The following is a 12,938-nucleotide window of genomic DNA, read 5'->3' as shown; positions in this document are numbered from 1 at the left end:
GCCATATTATCTTTCTGAACCATTTAAGCATGAGGCCTTTGGTCAGTGTCTGGATTGGCGGCCCTTAAATTGTCAGCTGAGGGCGCAGACAGCCAATAGCTGCTCAGCGCAGTGACCAGCGGCGGGGCAGTTCTCTTATAAAGAACGTACAGTAGGATAGACGAACACTGTGATGGACATCTCTAAAAAGGTATCCAAGAAATAGGTGCAGAGATGGGGACCGAGGGGTTTGTTAAAGCTCTCACTGCGCGAGCAGCGGCTATCAGCCCGGCGGGTAATTCCGGGCCACCCGAGCAGCTGCTGCAGGGACTGAAGAGCCCGGGAATGTCACAAAATAGTACGTGAAAGAGGTTATAAAACTATATGATCAGAGCTTTCTAAGAAAAAAAATCGCACATTTATTTCTTAATCTGTAAGGGAAAGTTAACAGGGTAGGGGTGATAACCAGTGGTACGAAAGTTCTTATTTGGTCCTAGCTTTCAAACGTTCCTGAAAGAACAGATCTCCTCTGCCCCACCCGGCCCGCTGGCTCCACCCTGCCCTCCCCTCTTCCTGGAATAAAGGTCCTTTTCTGCACTGTCGCAAGTTTTACAACACTTTTCCAATCGCAAGTGGAGGCGGAGCCTGGCGCCGCCCCGCGTGGCCTTGCGGTAGCTCGGACTCCGGCCGGGCCCGGCAGCATGGCTCCGCTGCGCTTCTCCGCCAATCTGTCCTGGCTGTTCCCCGAGCTCCCCGGCCTCCCCGCGCGGCTGCGCGCGGCGGGCAGCGCGGGCTTCGAGGCGGCCGAGGTGGCCTGGCCGTACGCGGAGCCGCCCGAGGCGCTGGCGCTGGCGGCGCGGGACGCGGGGCTGCGGCTGGTGCTGATCAACATGCCCCCCGGTGCGCCCGGGCTGGCCATGGCGGGGCTGGGCGGCTGGTGCGGATCAACAGCCCCCCACCCTCACTGTGCGCCCGGGCTGGCCATGTCGGGGCGGGGCGGCAGGCGCTGATCAACACGCCCCCTCACCCCCGTGCGCGCAGGGGTGGGCAGGGCCGTCCTGGGGGGTGTCCCGCCCAAGTAACACCGCTCTCTCCACAGGAGACCAGGAGAAGGGGGAAATGGGGCTGGGGGCCGTCCCCGGGAGACAGGCGGCCTTCCGAGAAGGGCTGGAGCAGGCTGTGCGGTACGCCAAGGCCCTGGGCTGTCCCAGGTATCCCACCCTGGCCGCTGTGATCGCAGGGTCTAGGGCAAGGGGTAGAGGACGCAGGCTCTGGCCCTTCACCTCCGCAGCACTGGTCCTTTGTATTTTCTCTGTGTGATTTAGTTTGCAATGCTTTCATGCACTTCCCCTGCCCCGGGGCATGCTGGGAGCTCAGTTTGACCAGTGAGGTAGCAATTTAAATCCAGCCTGTGGTCCACTGGAAGACAAGGATAATGTGTAGTTATAGAGTAATCTAACCCTGCCTGGAATCAGTGATGCCCTGGTCCCCTCCATTCCTACAGCGTGGACCGCCTGTGAAGGGCAAGGGTCAACATTTTCAAAAGGTGAGAGGTGTTCTGCCACACATTTGTAATACCAGTACTTGGGAGACTGAGACAGGAGGATCACCGGTTTGAAGACAAACTCAGCAACCGAGGCCCTCTGCAATTTAGTGAGACCCTTTTTCAAAATGAAAAATAAACTGGGCATGGTGGTGCACGCCTGTAATCCCAGTACTTGGGAGCCTGAGAAGAGTATTGCAGGCTTGAGGGCAGCCTCAGTAAGTTGTGAGACTCTCATCAACCTAGTGAGATCCTGTGTCAAAATTAAAATAGGATTGCAGGTGTAGTTCAGAGGTAGAATGCCCCTGGGCTTAATCCTAGTATCACTGCTAAAAATAACAACAAAAAAAAATGGCTGGAAGTGTAGCTAGAAGTAGAATGAATATCCCTAGATTCAATCCCTAGTACCACCACCAAAACCAGAAACACAACAAAGTGAGAAGCAAGCATGCTTACAGGCTGAGGAAAAGCCCTAAAGCAAGCCCAGGAGGGGTTCAGGATGGCTTGGGGTCCCTGGGGCAGGAGGATGCTTCGGCCCTATGGCATCTGGGAAGGGACACGGCCTTGGGCTGACTCAAGTGTCTGAGGTGCTGACTCCTTGGCCCAGGCCATGTGGACCTGGAGAGAGGGTGAGGGCCACGTGGCAGAAGGCATCTGGGAAGAGGTGCACAGGGAGCCAGGGCAGAGGCTTCCCGCCCCTCTCCCCACAGGATCCACCTGATGGCTGGCAGAGTACCTCCGGGGGCTGATCGTGCAGCAGCCAGGGGTGAGATGGAGATGGTTTTCCTGGAGAACCTGCGGCATGCAGCTGGGGTTTTGGCTCAGGTGAGGGGCCCATATCCTCACCTGCCTGTGTGTGTGGGGCTCAGCAGGGAGAGCGCAGGAGGCACTGACCCAGAGAGAGGGACAGCTGAGTGTGTTGGCGGTGACTGATGGAGCCTGGGAAGCAGCCCTATTCACAGCACCCGCATGGCACTAGGAGAACCTCGTGGGACTGCTGGAGCCCATCAATACCCGTGTTACTGACCCCCAGTACTTCTTGGACACGCCCCAGCAGGGTAGGACCCTAGCCCTGTTCCTCCTCCCGACCTCCAACTCCTGTGCTCTCCTTGAGCCTCACGGCCCTCCCTGGCTTCTCTTCCAGCGGCAGCCATCTTAGAGAAGGTTGGAAGACCCAACCTCCAGTTACAAATGGTGAGAGGGACAAAGGGGTGCTTCTCATAGTGCCCGTGTTCTCCACATCTGGGAAGTATGACGGGGACATCTGGGAGCTGACTGTAGCATCCCTTCCCAGGATATATTCCACTGGCAGATCATGGACGGGAACCTGACAGCAAACATCCGGAAGTTCCTGCCCATCGTTGGTGAGGGTTCCCTTGCTCCTTCCTGGTCTGCTGCTCTGGTCTTCCAGGCTGCTCCGATGCCCCCACCCTTTCAACCCCACAGTGCCCCTGGGCACAAGTCTCCCCACATCTGTCCCCAGGGCATGTGCAGGTGGCACAAGTCCCAGGTCGAGGGGAGCCGGACAGTCCTGGAGAGCTGCACTTCCCCTACCTGTTCCAGCTGCTGGAGGATGAAGGCTACCAAGGCTTTGTGGGCTGCGAGTATCGGCCTCAAGGCGAGGCCCCAGGCGTGGCGTGGGGAAAGGGCTCTGGAGTGCCAGATGTCGGATGGGGCTGTTTTCTCTCTGTGGGATGAGATGTCATTGCCTTCCTCTCCCCACAGGAGACACAGCAGAGGGTCTGCGTTGGCTCCGTTCATACTGGGATAGGCGGGGCCGCCCACAGGCCAGCCAGTGAGGCCCTGCACACTACCAGCGCGCTTCTATGGAACAGCGAGTGAGACCCTCTTTGGAATTAAAGACAACCAATTGAATGTGTTCATATGTGCATGTTACAGGGGAGGGGGGACACACAGTGTCTAACGCTTCAGTGTCTCTGGGTCGCTTCCCTCCTGTTGAGAAGGGACACACGGCTCACGCTCAAATCCTCCAGTCAGTGCCAGGGTTGCTGTGGAGACCGGAGAGCGGTTGAGCCTCCTCCTCATTCACAGATGAGGAGCCGGGGGTCTAAGAGTAAAGGAGTTGGACACAGTCACAGGTGTTTCAAAGGCAGAGCTGGAACTGGAATCAAGATGTCTTATGTCAGTGGTAATGTCCAGCAGTGAGGTCCAAGTGGAACTGAAGACCAGAGGGTTGGGGGGCAGGTGGTGACAGTGACTGAGGACCAGGGGGTGGGATTCAAGCAGAGCTCTGAGGAGAGTGCTTATCACCTGGTGTACAGAATTCTCAGGGCTCCACCAGGTTTGTGGGAAAGAGCTGTGCCTTTAAGGAAGGGTGGAGGCGCCTGAGGAGAGATGGGTGCCTGAGGGAGGTGACCTGGCCCTCTGGGGTCCTGGACTGCTCAGTGGCTTTGGGAAGGGCAGTCCCTGCAGCAGTCCTCAGGCAGTCACAAAGCCTTTGGTGTCACTCGAGTGGGGCCGAGGAGGCCTGGTCAGTCCTGCTCAGGTACGCAGTCGTGCAGATCCACAGCTTAACAAACGGTGGCACTCTGTGGTCCTTCCTCAGAGGAGGCGGGTCCAGAGAGTAAAACAGGCGGTGTTGATGACGGACTCTAAGTGGTGGTAGGTGGAGACCAGCTGGGCAGGGGGGCTCTCGCTGTCCTGGGGCTGCACTGGGAAGGGCTCCCGGAAAACCACTGTCAGAGACTGTGGGGAACGCGGTGCGGGGTGCAGTAGTGAGAGGAGGCCATGGGTTGGGGAGGGAGAAGGGCTCTGCAAGAGGGGCACCCCAACCCCAGTGGGCTCTGAGGTGGATCATCTGGGGGCACACAGAGCCCCCTGCCCATTCTCACCGTCTTTCCCAAGTGGGAGTCCAGAAACACGAGCACAAAACAGTCAGTGAACTTCTGATTCAGCACAACCTGTGAGAGACGACAGGATGGGGGTGAAGCCTGTCTCTGCTGAGCAGCGTGTCCCGCCCACAGGGCGTCCTGTGGAGTGGCCCGAGGGTGGTTCAGGACTAGATTCCACTGAGCCTCAGCTTGCAAGCCTGCTGCCCATCAGTTGGCCTGCCAAGCCCCCTCAGAATGACTTGAGAGGCCCTGCAGAGCCAGGCAGTATGGACAAGCAGGGCCCCTCCTGCCCTGGACCTGGCTTGGTGTCCAGGTGCCCCCAGTGCTGGGCTTTGGGATCCACCCCTGGACCATTCTTTCTCCTCCAAAGGCTTCAGAACCACCTGTTCAGATGGCTGCCTAGGTCTCCCTCTGAGCGCCAGTCTGCACCATCCACACACCTTCTAAACAGTGAAGGTCCTCATGGACCTGACTCAACTTGGTCCAGGCTGAACTCATCACCCTTCTGCAAACCCACTCTTGTATCCATGTTCCCACCACTGCCGAAGGACCCTGGCTGCCCACTCCCACCCACACCACTGCAGCCTTGTCCTCAACCAGGCTTCAACTAGGAATGGATTTTCCCCACAAGGACTGTGTTGTGCAGCCACTAGGCTCCGACTTTTTTTTCACTTGTAGTCAGTCTCCTCTTGAATGCCTCCTCCAATGCACAAAAGAGCTCATGGGGCCTCTTTAGTCTTCTTATTTCGCCACATGTGTGCTAGCCACTGTAGTTCTTCTCTCCACCTGTCCTTTATAGCTGTGCTTTCGACCTTTAAGGTGCACAGAGATCACCTGGGATATTGCTGAGTTGCAAAACCCAGCCTTTGGGTGGGGCTGGGATGTCTGCATTTCAGCAAACTCCCAGGTAATGCTAATGCTGCTGGTCTTTGAGTCACAAGGTGTTAAGGCCCCAGAGCTCCCTTCTGGGACTCCAGCCCCTCAGACCAACCCCTGATGAAGTTCCGAGAGCTCCATGGGTTGCCAGTTCCTGAGCTCAGCTTTCAGGATTTCAAGCTAAGGTGTGTGTGCTTGGTGAGCCTTTGGCGACCAAGCTCTTGGTTACTCCTCAGCAAACCACATGCTAGGACTCGGTGCTTGAAGGTTTTACATGTAGCTCTGTAGTCCATTCTTAGGCCACGCTCTAGGGCAGAGCTTGTTTGGTCAGGCTGGGGCTCCTGGAGGGGGACATCTGTCATCGTTGTCAGGGATTTCTTCTGAGTTAAGGGAACTTACCAGGTACTGGGTTCCCAAGTCTGGGCTCTGGAAATGACGGCAGCTCTGGGGAAAGCGGCTCAGGAGAACCTTGATCAGGCTCTGATACCAGGAGACCGTCATGGACAGGAAGCAGTCCTGGGAGAGGGTCCACAGGCCTGAATCTGCTGTCTTATAGAGTCACCCAAGTCTCTACCTCCCCAACCCTGGCCGCCTGTAGCATTCTTAGCACCCACCTAAGCCCTTCTGGAGCCCAGAGTCCCTTACCAGCTGGGGGTCGATGTCCCCGATGGACTTGGCATGGACTGCCTCGAGGAGCTCCTCCAGCTCGGCCAGGGCCAGGCGTCCCCCCAGTCTTAGTCGGTCAGGCCCCGGTGGCTCCAGCAAGAAGAGGCGTTTCCAGAGGGTGTCTCGGCGGCAGTGCCCTCCAGCCAGCCGGACCAGCTGAGCCAGCCGTGCCCGTGCCATGCCCACCTCTGCAGCCAGTGGCGGGAACAGAGGAGTCGGCCCAGGGGCTAGGACAAACCCGGAGGCCTCCCTAGGGCTGCCAGCTGAGCTCCCGGGAGCCTCTGGCTCAGGGGGCAGTCTAGTTGGCTTCCGGAAGCGGCGCAGGTCAGCAGTGAGTCTGGGGAAGAGCTCTCGCTGGCTGGTGAGCACCACGAAGAACTGCAGCCTGGGTGGGGAGGGCGGGAGAGTGGCATCGTAGCAAGAGCTGGGGGTGGCAGGAAATCGGCATGTTCAAGGGGGGAGGGTCTGCTCACCGCAGAACATGCCGCTCAGCTTCTCCCTGCTCCTCGAAGGGTGCAGCAGAGTGACAGACAAGCAGAGACACGTCAAAGTCATCCTGGTGGCGAAGTCCCTCAGAGTCCAGGTAGGAGCCGGAGCTGTGCAGTGGAGGAGGGACGATTTCCGCTCTGAGGTTCCAATGAAACCAACCCCAGCCCTTCTGCCCACACCACAGGCCTTCCTTCTCCAGCTCGCCGCCCTCCTCCAGCCTTACCTGTGCCATGCTGACACCAGGGCATACTCATTATGTTCTGGGCCCCCGGGTCGGGCCATTCGCAGGGGCTTCATGTGATAAGAGCTGGCATGGTCAGCCACATAGTTGTAGAGCTGGTGAGCGGCAATGAGTGGTGTGGGGAGCTCCAATGTCCCTAAGGGGCAGGTTATAGGAAACAGCAGATGCTAAGTCCGGCACAGGCCCCTGGCGACAGGCAGGGTGGGGAAGGGAGCTCCTGAGTCTCCATGTTGAGAGAGTGGCTCAGAATAGAGAGCAGGGTGCACAGGACATAGGGCTCAGCTCTGATATGAAACTGACTGAAAGCCTTGGGACGGATACACAACAGAAACATGGGCACCTGCCCCGGGAAGCCAAGCCACCCGCCCTGTTAGGCCTGGACGGCTCCTGGCTTGCTCTGGGCTACCCACCTTGGTAAATGTGATTGCGGCCGAAGTGGGGACCATCAGGGTGGTGGGCCAGAAAGTGCCGCAGGAAGGTGGTGAGGTGGTAGCCGTGCCGCAGTACCAGGTGGGCGCCCAGCACGTGCTGGTGCACCAGGCGCAGGTGGAAGTCATAGCTGAAGGAGTGCACGTGCATCAGGTCGCGCACCTTGTCACACTCCTCTGTGAACAGCATGGACAGCTGGGAGTGACAGCGAGGACAGGGTTAGTGTAGCACAGCACAGGCTGCCCAATCCCTTTCCCTCTTGGGAGGAGAGGAGGCTTCACTTGACAGTCTCCCTGTCGCTGCGGCCTAGCAGAACTTCCTCTGTACTGGGGCCTGAACCCAGGGGTGTTCACCTACTGGGCTGCATGCAGCCCTTTCTGATTTTTTGAGATAGAGTCTTGCTAAGTTGCTCAGGCTGCCCCCAACCTGTGGTCCTCCTGTCCCAGCCTCCCACGCCCTTGGATTTGTACCAGCATGTGCTGCCACGCTTGGGTCTACAACAGCTCCTAAGATCTTCCTTACTCTTTTTTCCCTTTTCTTTTTTTTGAAACAGGATCTCATTTAATTGTCCAGGCTGGTCTTGAACTCCTGGGCTCAAATGGTCCTTCTGCCTTAGTCTCCTGAGTATGGGGGATATACAGGCACACGCCACCACTCCTGGCTTCGTCTCACTTTTTATTTTTCGGTACTGGGGATGGAACCCAGGGGCATTCTACCTCTGAGCGACACTCCCAGCCCTATTTTTTTTTTTTTTTTATTCTTTATTTGGAAACAGGGTCTCACTGAGTTGCAAAGACCTCACAAAGTAGCTGAGGCTGGCTTTGAACCTACATGATCCTCCTGTCTCAGCCTCCCAAATGCTGAGATTACAAGTGTGCGCCACCATGCCTGGCTTATTATTCTCACTTTTTAAGACTGTGTTATAACTCTTTGTTTACATGAAATTAGGGCAATTTTGAGAGGCTAGGCCTTTCTATTCTATCCCAGATTCCATCAGAGTCTGGCACAGATTTATTGAAGCAACAGATGTCTGCCAAGTGTCTCTGGGGGACACCATGGGGCATGGATACAAACTCCTGTCCTTCAGGAGATCACAAACCCGTGGGGGATAGGATAATAAACAGGCAAAAAAATAATAATAATAATTACAGAGTACATGAGATGACAGCGTCATAGGAAACCAGGCAGTGGTCAGGGGAAGCCAAGTGTGCATTTACTTTCAGAAAGCTTTTCCTGCCCTTCCCATCTCTCCAGCTTTTTCTTCCCCACAACTGCTCTTCCCGAGGATATCCCATACTCCCTCCTCTACACTTGGTAGGTGTGTACCTGTTCTCCCTGAACCCAAGCGTGGCTAGCTGCTACTCATTCTTAAAGCCGCCCCTGGAACTCCAGAGGGCTAGGCTGGGTGGGCCTCCTCCGACTGAGTGTGCCTGCCTACTTGCCTGTCTGAATGAACCTTGGACAGAAGGAGGGCGGGCAGGCAGACATGAAGCAGGCCCTTCTCTTCGAGTAAGCCACTATTACTGCCAGCGTTAAGCAGACCTGTGGTGCTGGAATGGCCGGATGTACCTAGGCACTCTTGGGACCACTGGGCTTCCGAGTTAATAGGGCAGGAGTGAGAAGAGTGCTGTGACCTGGAAGCTACCATCTCTGCGTCAGTTCCCTCACCTATCGTGAAGCTAACATGCAGTTTCATGAGTTATAGGAAGTGTGATGAAATAAACAAGCTGAGCCCCAGTATCACAGGGACCTAGATCTTAACCCCAAACACTGCCAGGGATGAGCGGTGTGTCCAGGAACAAATTACTTAACCTCTGTGAGTCTCATTTCCTCATCTGTACAGGAGCAAATCATTCCTCTTCACCTAGTACATACACCAGGCACTTAATGAAAGGTGACAATACAAAGCAACTTAGAAATCTGAGCAAGGCTAGAGATTAGATAAGGAAGTTCAGAGAGTACCCAGCTGGATGGGGTCAATGGGGCAGAGAAGATGGAAGCTCAGAGAGTAGCGGGGTGGGCCCTCCAACCCCACAGCAAAGTGTGAAGGAACACTTGCCCATCCACAGCTCCCTTCTGAGCACTTGGGCCCAGGTAGGTTCCTGCATAAAAAGGCACTCTGCTTTTTTGGGTCACATTATCCTGTGATCTTCCATGACCAGGTATCCACACTAGAGTCAAAAGCAGCCATTTAGGACTGGATATGAGCTGTCCAGATATGGGAGCACCACGTAATGGAGAGGAGTTACACTACAGTATTGAATCCAGTTGGATTCTGATCACTTTGAAAGTCCACGTGAAGTCAAGATCAGCCTGGCTCCTAGTGTGCCTTTCCTGGCAACCTGAGGAACTGAACTCAGTACAGCAAAGACTTCAGGTCCCTGATCTCACTTACGTGTTTGACTTCCTGGGGTACAGATGCCTGACTTGGAGGCAGACTGGCAGGGGCACAAATAACAACTAAGTTCCCGGGGTACACTGCGTGGGTCAAACTCTGGTCCTCATTCTAAGTGTTGACGACTACACTGACAATGGCAGGCAGTCTCCATCTCTAGATTAGGCCAGGACTGCACATGACACTGACCTAAACATGTGTCACATTACCCACTATGCCCAAATGTCCTCAGTGTCTAGCTACCCACAGTTATGGATGACCACTGTGCCAGAATAACCACAGGGCTGGACGAGCTACCATGCTGGTGGCCTCCTGCCTTGTCCCACGGCTGAATGTAGCTTTGGGAAGCCGGCCACAGCACTAGAATGCAGAATGCCCACTGACTTGGCCAGGCCACAGCATCTGATCAATCACTGGGCCAGGATGCCCACTTTATGGGACATGAGGCATGCTGTCCAGCACATTGGAGCTGCACTGATGGTGCCAGAGCCCTGCCTACCCCACATTCCTCTGTCCCTGTCACATACCTGCGAGTTGACAGCCTGCCCCATTGGGATTCGGGAACATTCCAGGGCAAACTGTTTGACACAGAAGTAACAGCCCTGAAGAGAGGGTGAGATGAGGTCAGGAGGGTGAGACGGGTGGGTCTGTCTCCTCCCACTCACTGCTTCCCTGCTCACCTGGAAAGCTAACTCCATGAGGATGATGCCCCCAGGCAGGGCCCGCTGCAGGTGGTAGGTGGTGACTGGAGAGCCAGTGCTCTGAAGAAAGGAGAAAGGGGCAAGAATTGGGGCTTGCTGGCCTCCAACCAGCACTGCAGAAGTCTCTTGGGTCCTGACTTTAATGGCATCAGTCTGGGATCAGCAACCTCAGTATATCACTTAGGGTCACTGACCTCAGGCCTTGGAGAAATAATTCGGGTCAGTGACATTGGTGTCTAGGGCATTGCTGGCTTCATCAATAAAGGATACTCAGTTACCTTGGGGCTCCCGTCAGTCTTGATTTTAGGGCAGGAGAAGGAGCCTCGACCCTCTGTTCCAAGGACAGCCATGGCCCGTAGCCGGCTGGTGCTACAGAAAAGACAGAGACAGACAAGAGGATGAGGTGGCGAGGGATTATGGTTATGAGAACACTTATGCAGAATTGTCCTGAAAAGAAACAGGCCCACAGAGGGCAGGAATGTGTGCCCAGTCTGTCCTGGAATGCTCTCGAATCCCAATGGGGCAGGCTGTCAACTCTTAGGTATGTGACTTGCCCAGTGTCCCACAGTAGGTAAGTGGTAATGCTGGGCTGAGTCTGGGACTAGACTGCAGGGTTGGGCTCTCCACAGAAGCCATGCTCCTTGGGGAGATGGTGTCTGAGCCTCTATCTCCGTTAGTGGGGTGCGGGAGGGGGCTCACCTGCGGGCAGGTGAGGGGGGCCGCAGCGGTACCAGCACAAAGCCTATGCTCTGCAGATACTGCACATATTGCTGCAGGAAGGACAAGCTCAGCTCCTTCAGCCAAGGTTCCTCACGGGCTCCCGGCAAAGGCACATCCAAGGATTCACAGCTGGCAGGGGCTTCTCGGCTCCCAGACCCTGATTCAGGGCGATGGCGCCGCTGTGGGAATTGAAATTAAGGCTCTACCTCCCTTGGGGTGCAGGGATGGAGGCCACTGTGGGTAAACAGATCGCAGGGGAGAGGTCTGGAGGGTTTCCCCTCACCTGTCCCTCGGGGGGCCCAGAGGTCTCTGGGGGTCCGTGTAGCCAGGCAGCGGGGTCGAAAAGCAGGGCTGTTGCACAGTAATGCACCAGGCGGGATGACTGCTTCAGGGTCTCCAGTTCCCCAGCCTGGGGACACAGGGCAGTGAGCACTGGAGCAGTGACCAGGAAGGGTCATAGGATCGCCATGGAAGATGCAGGCTGGGCTCACTCACACTGATGGGCATGCTGGCTGGGGCAGAACGCTGCTGCCAGGTCACAAACAGGTTCTCCATCTTCATCTGGCGTTCCAGCTCTGGGGATGGGAGGCACTAGTAGTAGTTCTCCCTGCAGTAGTAGCTCTCCCTCCCCGACTACAGATGTCCCCTCTCTACAGCCTGGCCCCAGTTCCTTCACCTCTACGCTCTGCCATCTTGATTTCCAGGAACTGCTGTCCGTGGTAGGTGACAGGATCAGGAGGTCTGGGTACAGGACCAAGTGTGGAGCTAGGGCGAGCAGCTGTGATATCTCTCAGGGCCTCATCAAAGGGAAATGTGTCCAGAGGAAGGGGCCCCCCACCACGAGAGGACCCACTTAATCGGCCCTGCTCACGGCTCAGTGGGGGACTTGCACTCCGGATGAGGGTCTCCACTTCCATGGCCGGCAGCAGGAACGGGTTTGGCTCCTGAGAGATGGAGCATCACAATGTACTCGTGGTCTTTGCCCTACACCTTCTCTCCCACCCCAGGGCTTCCTCTTAACTCTCCTTCCCCAGTACCCCTGTCCTCAGTCAGCCCTTCCCTGCTACTTCCAGTGTGTGTGTGTGTGTGTGTGTGTGTGTGTGTGTGTGTGTGTGTGTGTGACAACAGGGATGGATGGAACCCAGAGGCAGTCTTCCTCTGAGCTACTCTCCCAGCCCTATTTTATTTTTATTTTGAAGCAGGGTCTTGCTAGGTTGCTGAGAGTCTCACTACTTGGTGAGGCTGTTCTTGAACTTGGGATCCTATCCTCTGGTCTCCGCCTCCCAAGTACTGGGGTTACAAGTACGCACTACCATGCACGCTTCTGCTGTTTCCTTTAACTGGCTCCTCTGTGGTCAGAACTGAAGGAGGATGCAAGGCAACAGGCACTTTTTCTTCCTTTTTTTGCAGTACTGGGGACTGAACCCAAGAGTATTCTCCAAGCTCCACCCCCATCCCTTTGTTTTATTCTTTACTTTGAAACAGGGTCTCAGTAAGTTGCAGAGAGCCTCACTAAATAGCGAGGCTGGCTGCAAACCTGCGCTCTCCTGTCTCAGCCTCTCAGGTACTGGAATTACAAGCGCGCGCCACCATGCCCTGCTTTGCAGGCACCTTTTCATCTCTCACAGGGTAGTCCAACTGGCCATAATGATGGAACAGCCCAAGCTTCTGGCTGAGCAGGCAGAAGATGAGATGGGCCCGCGCATTCTGCCACTGCACGAGACGAACCAGGGCTCGGCCCAAAGCTGCCCCCAGGTCTGGAGCCCAGTTGTAGGTCAGCAGCTGTAGCTGGAGGTCAGGATCAGGGATCAGGGTCGGTGAGATCACAGAACCTTCCTTTCCCACCCAGTTCCTGGCCCTGCACTTACCTTCTTGTCCACAGCCTCCAGCAGCAGAAGCCTCTGCCGGGGGGCATTTCGCCCTGAGCTCCCATCACCTCCTGGCTCAAAGCGTTGCACAGCTTTGGCAGCTAAGGGGATGACAGGGGAGAGCACAATGGGGGGTCTTGATCACACCCTCCCCTGCAGGGTCAGAGGCCTCCATCAGC

At 56.1% G+C, this 12,938-nt stretch overlaps 2 protein-coding genes across 3 annotated transcripts in view; one reads left to right on the top strand and one right to left on the bottom strand.

Moving 5' to 3' along the window:
• Window positions 1-680: 680 nt before the first annotated feature.
• HYI (hydroxypyruvate isomerase (putative)) lies at window positions 681-3,321 on the top strand (the record flags this gene model as incomplete). 2 transcript variants are annotated; one of them, XM_080692111.1, is made up of 8 exons in its annotated part: window positions 681-879; window positions 1,079-1,190; window positions 2,233-2,347; window positions 2,502-2,580; window positions 2,667-2,716; window positions 2,817-2,886; window positions 3,006-3,140; window positions 3,248-3,321. In XM_080692111.1, the coding sequence occupies 8 exons, from the start codon at window positions 681-683 to the stop codon at window positions 3,319-3,321; spliced, it is 834 nt and encodes a 277-aa protein (XP_080548237.1). The 2 variants fall into 2 exon arrangements, with proteins under 2 accessions (XP_080548237.1, XP_080548236.1); XM_080692110.1 differs by having other exon boundaries at window positions 1,079-1,234; window positions 2,208-2,347.
• Window positions 3,322-4,084: 763 nt separating this feature from the next.
• SZT2 (SZT2 subunit of KICSTOR complex) overlaps window positions 4,085-12,938 on the bottom strand; it is a gene marked incomplete at its 3' end in the record, with an annotated part of 51,401 nt that continues 42,547 nt past the window's right edge. The window contains exons 57-72 of the mRNA XM_080690929.1: window positions 12,760-12,860; window positions 12,503-12,679; window positions 11,568-11,835; window positions 11,387-11,466; window positions 11,175-11,300; window positions 10,871-11,070; window positions 10,450-10,540; window positions 10,151-10,231; window positions 9,998-10,072; window positions 7,057-7,270; window positions 6,629-6,782; window positions 6,390-6,512; window positions 5,896-6,301; window positions 5,650-5,766; window positions 4,375-4,443; window positions 4,085-4,228 (exon numbers count right to left, since the gene is read on the bottom strand). Coding sequence (XP_080547055.1) covers window positions 4,085-4,228; window positions 4,375-4,443; window positions 5,650-5,766; window positions 5,896-6,301; window positions 6,390-6,512; window positions 6,629-6,782; window positions 7,057-7,270; window positions 9,998-10,072; window positions 10,151-10,231; window positions 10,450-10,540; window positions 10,871-11,070; window positions 11,175-11,300; window positions 11,387-11,466; window positions 11,568-11,835; window positions 12,503-12,679; window positions 12,760-12,860 — 2,426 coding nt within the window. The remainder of the gene's footprint in view (window positions 4,229-4,374; window positions 4,444-5,649; window positions 5,767-5,895; window positions 6,302-6,389; window positions 6,513-6,628; window positions 6,783-7,056; window positions 7,271-9,997; window positions 10,073-10,150; window positions 10,232-10,449; window positions 10,541-10,870; window positions 11,071-11,174; window positions 11,301-11,386; window positions 11,467-11,567; window positions 11,836-12,502; window positions 12,680-12,759; window positions 12,861-12,938) is intronic.

Source organism: Muscardinus avellanarius (genome assembly GCF_963383645.1).
Source record: "Muscardinus avellanarius genome assembly, chromosome: 3".
NCBI lineage: Eukaryota > Metazoa > Chordata > Mammalia > Rodentia > Gliridae > Muscardinus > Muscardinus avellanarius.
The sequence above is the reverse complement of the archived record's forward strand: the minus strand, read 5'-3'. Positions and strand labels throughout refer to the sequence as shown.